General features: G+C 36.2%; 1 protein-coding gene across 1 annotated transcript in view; it reads left to right on the forward strand.

The window, feature by feature from the left end:
• Positions 1–8,333, forward strand: part of LOC128249123 (uncharacterized) — a 15,962-nt gene that overhangs the window by 1,441 nt on the left and 6,188 nt on the right. Inside the window, exons 2-7 of the mRNA XM_052972016.1 lie at positions 67–280; positions 1,608–1,685; positions 2,546–2,727; positions 3,466–3,619; positions 5,022–5,060; positions 7,320–7,386. Of these exons, the coding sequence (XP_052827976.1) occupies positions 67–280; positions 1,608–1,685; positions 2,546–2,727; positions 3,466–3,619; positions 5,022–5,060; positions 7,320–7,386 (734 nt within the window). The remainder of the gene's footprint in view (positions 1–66; positions 281–1,607; positions 1,686–2,545; positions 2,728–3,465; positions 3,620–5,021; positions 5,061–7,319; positions 7,387–8,333) is intronic.

Here is an 8,333-nt window from a genome sequence, read left to right on the forward strand (position 1 = left end):
ATATATATAACTGTATATTTAAGTATGTATGTATGTATATATCTTCTCTTGTTTTTATTTTCGCAGTTTCAAGAATTTTTCTTCACTGACTACGTGAAATTTTCTTTTGCTGTGTCAAGGAAACCGTTTTCGTACACCAAACCCTTAGTGAACTCTACGACACCATATGAAGCGGGTGGTTATATCACGCACCACGCTGGGAGCAACTTTGCTGCGGACTATTTCTTCTCATCGCCTATGAACTCATTCGTGTTCACTGTTCAGATTCCGACAGAAACAGGTAATTAACGAAAATACTTTCTAACACAAAATGCACAAAAAATGCATTAACTGCACATATCATATATTCACTTATAGAGTGAGGTCATTTTGTATTTTTACAAGTCCACAATTTGTTCTTGAATAGAATTTTGCTGTCATATTCGGGCAGGTACGCCATCATGTCACTTGGATCTCCTCGACCGGGTTTAGAAGCAAGTCACTAACATAATTGGTCCCTCTCTGGCTTCAACTCTGTAGCCCTTGTCACATGACGTACCATCAGCAGACTTAGTATTTTCTATCTTTGTTGCCATATGAAGTGCTCTGACGAATTTTCTTTTCTAATCCCAGATCACTTTGTGCCTTTTGGCCTGACTTGAATCTCATGGCGTCTCCATCCAAATGTTATTGTTCTTCTACGAACAAGGAAGTTTTTTTTACTGTCGTAACTTTTTCCCTTGAACAACCAGATTTGAAACAATTTTCCATTTAAATGTTTTCCTCCGTATGACCTGAACTATTTCAAGTCTAAAGTAAATTTATTCCTTTCGTCCTAATTTCTCTTTCTTCGTTGCTTCTTACTCGAAGTGGCTTTTCACCTTCTTTGGGACTATAAAATATAAATGAAATAAAAAAGAAAAGCGTGAAATCACATAATGCACTCAGTGCGTTATAAAACAGAAACCAACACTAAGTCTTTAAAGGGTGACGATGCTATTGATCGCAGTTATTGGTCCATCCCATCTAAACAAAAAAAAAAAAAATGTGTCTGTTGGAAGAAAACATTACATTTTTTTTTAAAATCCGCAGACAAACCTCATTACGCGCCTGATTAAAATTCTATTGCCTAATGTCTGTCCGATACCGTAATATACGTGTATGTATATATATTGTATTATATATATATATATATATATATATATATATATATATATGTGTGTGTGTGTGTGTGTGTGTGTGTGTGTGTGTGTACACTCTCTCTCTCCCTCTCTCACACGCACACACATAATACACACACAGAGATAGATAGAAAGAAAGATAAATAGATAGATAGATAGATAGATAGATAGATCATAATAATAAAATATGTTGAAATTCTAGCTACAAGATAGACAGACCTATTTGGTTATTACTATTTGGTCGGATAAAGACGCCGAGCTGACAGAACCGTTAGCACACCGGACGAAATACTTAGCGGTATTTCTTTCATCTTTACATTCTGTCAAGCCTTGTGCCTTTAGGAGAATGGATTATTCGCTCATATATTTCTTTTAATACTGTAATAGAATGAAAGAGATTAAAAAACGAACATACTTTTAATGATTTGCTGATTTTTTTTCTCGTAGATTCGTCCTGTCAAAATTTACTGAACATTCTCGAATGCCAGGTCACGGTTCCATTAGAATCAAGCTATCAATCTGGAGGTAAACAACTGAAATAAAAAAATAAAAAATAAAAATAAACACGTATCACATTATTTTATTAGCTTCGAATAAATAATAATGATCAAAATGTTTTTATGTATGTATTTGGTTTATTTTGTAATTCAAGGATCGCTATGTTATATGGATTATGTAACTTATATAAAGCTATCTATTTGCTAATATATTTGTTATGCCATTAAAACGAAAAGCTAACCATTCCAGTTAAAAATGTTGCATGAATTTTCCCTTTCAGTTAAAAACAATTTTTGAAATGTTCTGAATGTAAATGTATACAATGTCCATTATTACGTACTAGAAACGTTCATATCATGGGAAAGATATCGAATTGGTAGACATATTTTCTTATTTTTAAGATATTTTGTTTCAGTCTGTTTTAGTTTTTTTTTTGGTGGGGGGGGGGAGGGGGTGATAGCGTCCACAATCTTGAAAGAAATAACTTTCTTAGACAGCGACTACAATATCTCATTTTCTTATCGTATAGTTTTAGCCATAAACAATTGTTAGTGTTTATCAGACGCAATAATTTGAAAGAAATCAAGTCGCTATTTCTGGCAAATCACGTGACCACATACACGCTCATTTGCTGGAGTACATTTGACCGAGTTTGAATCTCACATGTATCGGCAACTGCTGCTCTTACACGATAAACATTGCCCTGGCCTTTCTCTTGGAGAGGAACATACCAGGAGCAGTTACCTGGTCACACCTTACTAACTAATGCCTGAGTTAATTTCGGTTTACACTTTGTCAGCTTTGTCTCTTATGCTTCCATTTTCTTCAACGAAATCTCAGATGCTTTTTTTTAGTTTCACTGCTTCATTTTTTCTCTCCTTTTTTAGTCTTCCAAGCATTTATACGTAGCAACACATATGCAGCAGAGCGATACTTGCAAATTTACTTTGGCAACAGAGTTAGAGCGGAGAAGATATCAATACTCATGGAACACTATACAAGAGGAAAAGTAAAAGTTTTTAAAATGGCTTACAGTGACGATGGTATGAGCTGGGTATCGGGACCGATGGTAATTATAAATTATACCTTTCGAATAAAGCTATGATGAGACATGCAAAGGAGGCGGAACGCCGGCTGTTGTTTTTGTTCTGGTCACTCACAAGCCAACAACGATCAAACAAACCTGTGGTTAAAAAATTGCCCTTGTGTCACAAATCCCTCTTCTACTGCGTATCTGTCTGTAAGATGTTAAGATGATGGCTTGGAGAAGATTTCAGATAAACATACAAATGTGCGCGGCGGGGTGTGCAAGTGCGTGTGTGGTAAGAAGCTTGCTTCCCAACCACAGTGTTCTGGGTTCAGTCTCACTGCCTGGAACCTTGGGCTAGTGTCTTTTTCTATAGCTCCAACCAGACCATAGTCTTGCAAGTGGATTTGGTAGACTGAAACTGAAAGAAGCCGGTCGCACGCGCGCGTGTGTGTGTATATACATTTGTATGTGTGTGTGTGTGTTTGAGTGTGTTTGTCTTTGTGTCTGTGTTCTGTCTCCTTACGACCACCTGACAAACCAGTGTTGGTGTTTCTGTCCCCATGACTTAGCGACACACACACACACACACATACTTTTATGAATTTGTGTTGCAAGATACACACACACACACACACACACACACATATATATATACATATACGTACGCACACGCGCAGCATGAGGTGTTATCAAATTAATATATGTACATATATACATTCTCTCTTGCACACAATGTACATTCAACTATTTATACTCTGATATTATTTTCTCTACTAGATCACAGTAGATCATCTATACAATATAACCATTACAAGACCACTAGAATCTAGATATCTTCGCTTCTTCGTTGTGGAACATCATGGCACTGAAGATAACTTAGTTGCTCTCAAACTAGAACTTTTCGGTTGTGAAATAACTACTGATGTAACAAGTGAGTTCCTATATTCTTATAGTCCTCTATTATTTTATTCTTGAGTTCCTATATTCTTATATTCTTCTATTATTTTATTTTTACATCTTTTGACTGGATTCAGTCACTGGACTCCGGTCATAGTAAGGCCACCAAAGACCTCTTTAATTTTTTCACTGCAGTCCTCATTTTATCGATCTCTATCGAAATTCTAAATCTCAACGCAAAAGGGACCGTAGCATACACAACGCCAATTTTAAACATGTATACACATAAATGCAGACACACAAACACATTGGCATTGTATTTATATACACACACATATTTTGCATGGCATTTATATATACACACACATGAATACCTCTTATTCTTTTATAGGTTTCACCCATCTTTATATACACCACCAGATTCTCTACAGTTTACTCATCAAGCATTCCACTCACAAACAAATGGCATATATATATATGTATGCGTGTGCTTAAAATATATGAGAATTCGAAATTTCCCCAAGACACCTGATGAAGGCTGGAGGGTATATCAGCCGAAACGTTGTGTTAACAACAAACAAGATGAGGACAAATTGTCAATTGTAAATAATGTAAATAATGTACATAATTCCTCATCTCTTAAATATAGAACTGTACTTTTCAGTTTCTGTTCGAATTAGTTTCATATTCGGTGTATTGATGTAGTTTTATATGCTAATCAATGCCATGAGATTCATTTTTGCTTTAAACCAATAAATAAGTTTGCAAATTTTGGGTAATTTTAGCCAATCGTAAGCTCAGACACATTCATGCCTGTTTCCATAGTTAGAAGCCAAACATGAGAACTCTTTTGCTTGCGACAAAACACGTGTTGACAAATGTATTTTATTTATTGAAGTGGTCGTGAAATGTACTAAAAATAACAGCTAAATAGGTCTTAAATCACGCACGAAAACTTTTTGGGGGTGGGGTGCGCGACCGTATGAATTTCCGTCAGTAGAATACAAATTCGCAAAACTTTTCTGGAAATCCCCAAAACTAAAAAGAGCTACGAGGGGTTGTGTGGTGTTCATAAAGCAGAATTCCGTCAATATTTCATTTGTTTACGGTTGACAGCATGTGCTTTTCCGCACAAAATGACTGCATCCAAATCCTGTTTTCTGAATGGGGAAAATGATCAAACTTTAAACCTCTATAACTTTTTTAAACACTTTTTCTCGAAAAAGTAAAATATCTCCTGAGATTCAGTTTGGAAAATTACACTGATACACCAAATTTTAAAATTGTCAATAAAATTTTAAATTTCTACAAGTGCAACCAAACAGAAAAGATCCCCACCACCAACTCCCTAAAAAATATAACACTAAAATGTGAACAAACCACTCGATCGTTATATTGAGGTTTAATTGTTATTCTGTATATTTTCTTTTGAACAGATGTTTGTGCAAACGCTCCGCCACTGCAGTACCCGACCGGTATGTATCCGTTTTATTTCAATGTGAATTTTCATAGAAATTATATTCTACAACTTTTGTGTGCGCTATGTCTTTTATTTCAATTTTCAATTTAAAGATATCTTAATGGAAGTTTGGCTGCCTGTGTTGATGGAGCGGAGTAGGTGAACGGATATAAAAACGAAGTATTTCAAACGCAAAATTATAGTAATAATAATAATAATAATAATAATGATAATAATAATATGGAAAAATACCTTAGGAATGAGAACCAGGTTCGAAATTTCCCCAAGACAGCTGAAGAAGGCTGGAGGGTATATCAGTCGAAACGTTGTGTTAACAACAAACAAGATGAGGACAAATATCGGTTGAATGTAAATAATGTAAATAATGTTACAAAGAATAAGTCCTGAGGTCGATTTGTTCGACTAAAGGCGGTGCTCCAGCATGACCGCAGTCAAATGACTGAAACAAGCACACCTCTGCTAAAATTATAATTTCGAACTCTGCTACCTCACTACCTTCAACTAACTTTTTTAACCACCTAATAAATATTACGTTCCCCCTACCACATGTCATGGACGCTTCTCTCTCTCCCTCTTTTTCTTTCTCTCTCTTTCTCCCTCACTCTTCACTTTATCCTCTTTTTCTCTCCCTCCCTCTTTTTCTTTCTCCCTCTTTTTCTCTTATCACGTGAAAGTGTTACCGACGCTAAAAAGAAAAAAAAAACACTTGCCGTTCTTTCCATCTTGACTTTGTGCTGTGCAAACATTTCTTGTGTTTGTTTATCGGATTCTGTTTTTATGCTTTTATATTTATAACTTTCAAATAATGATTTTTCTGCTACATTCCATCAAATACACACACAAACATACCTGCCTACACACGCACACACACACATGCACACACACACACATACACACACGCATATTCACTTACACATACATACACATACGTATATATACACATGTATTCACATATACAGGGTGCGATGGGCAAATTGTCACAATTTTATATTTTTAATTTCATGCATGCGCATTGCTTTTGATTTTGTCGACTATACGCAGTATAGTAGGGTCAGCTGGGAACTGTCTGTGAGAAAAAACAGCGCCATGACGCAATTCACTCTGTCAGAAATTTGGAAACTACATGATGTTCTGTTTGGAATTCGCGCCAGAAACTCCAATATAAACATGTACCGAAAGTGATAAAAATCAAACATCCAGTCAACATGATGGTGTTTGGAGTGATCACTAGTGTTAGCGACGTTATGCTTCCATTAATCTTCCTACACGGCCTCTGACTCAACAATGAGGCTTACATCACGTGCCTGGAGTAGGTACTGCTGCCCTGGATCAAGAGGGTGGTTGCTGGAAGACCCTGTGTCTGTATCAGGGCTCTGCACCCTGCCACACAAGCAGAAGAACCGAGTCCTGGCTGTCAGACAATTTCTGCGACCACATCACCCCTAACGTCTGGCCACCTAACTCCCCAGACTGAAATTCCCTTGATTATTATGTGTGGGGCGCAGTTGAACGAGAGACCAACAAAACTCCTTGTAACACTAAATATGAACTGAAGGCAAGGATTATGGCTGCATTGACCAACTTAAACAAGAAGACCATCCAGAAGAGCTGCAGGAGATTCCGAAGTCATCTGGAGGCCATGGTTGAAGCCAATGGCGATTTTATTGAATAAATTTACTCTTTAGTATTTCAAGATAGTCTTATGTAATTTTGGTAAATATATTTCATAAAATGAGATGTCAGTGTTATTTTCCTATTTGCGTAATTTAGACGACAATTTATTCATTGCACCCTGTATATTTATACATGTGTTTTTGATGGGAGGCGTGCATGCTCTGCGTTGGTTAAGAAGCAGTGACGACTGGGAATGATGTAAATATGATTATAAACTGAAGCTTATAAGCGTTCGCCGTATTTTGGCGAGAGAAAATAGTCTAATATTAGGATATATAAGCCCTCGACGGTAAAAAATAGATAATGGCTAAAAATCTATCGAGGGCGTATATGCTCCAATATCAGACCATTTTTTTAATGCCAATATACGGAGAACGCTTATAATCTTAAGCATATAATTATATTTACACCATATACATATGTGTGTGTGTGTGTGTGTGTGTGTGTGTGCGCGTAATACATATACATACACACGCACATTTATTTGTTCGCACATACAAATGCATCGACATAAGTATCTGCATAAATACTCAGTACTACATACATGTATTATATGCATATCTCTTGTTACTTTTCCCAGGATGGTACCACAGAGGATTTTTAGAAGTGGATTCGAAAGTTTACGTCTGCGATGCCAATCCTAAGAAGTATGACCCCTCTATAAAACAATTTACTTTTGTTATATATAAACCTTCTTTATCGTACAGGTCACCGAATACTCGTCCTTCTCCTCCATGCCAAATGCTTCCGACAAAAATCGAGTTTATACCACATAAACAAATTTTTTTCTTTTTCCCGTGTAAACTCGCTGGGGGTTCGATCTCTTAACGACAATGTAAGCTTCATACAATCAAGGTATCCTTGGCCTGAAGTGTAGCTTGCGGTCTACCCCTAGTTTTGAATAATTTCCTACTTCCGAGATTCCGCTAGTTATGAAACATATGTAGCCTGGATTTTATATCCTCCATTCCCTGGTTTTTAAAATGTTTATTCGTATATATAACAACTGCTGTTGCTAACCGCGAACTATAAAATTAACTCTTTTCAGCTTATCGTACTTCGATACAGGAGAAATTCACAACTTTCTGCGTCAAAAACCCACAATTGTTCCTGACAGTTTTTAAAGAATATTTTTTACGGATTGGTTGAAGCTCACTGACATTCTACACATCAGTCCTTGGAGCTTACCTACGAAAGAACTGATAACCAAAAGACTAATGCTCAATCTGTTCTAAATCCTAAAATCTATTTCTAATCAGTGTAACTGTTCCAGAAGCAGGTGAAGTGGCAAGACGAAAGAAAAGGCGTCAGTGAATAGCTATAAAGACAGATGGACTATCATAGTTGTACGAATATATTTACTTAAGATGTTACATAGTATTAGAAGATATAATGAGAGGTTTACAGCTGTTTCGATGCGTCCTGTAAGTAGTAGATATCGTTAAACACGTGCAATTACGTGTAATAAATGCATATAAAGAAAAATTATATCAGTACACTTAAGCCATGATACATATGTACCTTCATAGTTGTACGAATATATTTACTTAAGATGTTACATAGTATTAGAAGATATAATGAGAGGTTTACAGCT

This window comes from Octopus bimaculoides, chromosome 11 (genome assembly GCF_001194135.2).
Source record: "Octopus bimaculoides isolate UCB-OBI-ISO-001 chromosome 11, ASM119413v2, whole genome shotgun sequence".
Classification (NCBI taxonomy): Eukaryota; Metazoa; Mollusca; class Cephalopoda; order Octopoda; family Octopodidae; genus Octopus; species Octopus bimaculoides.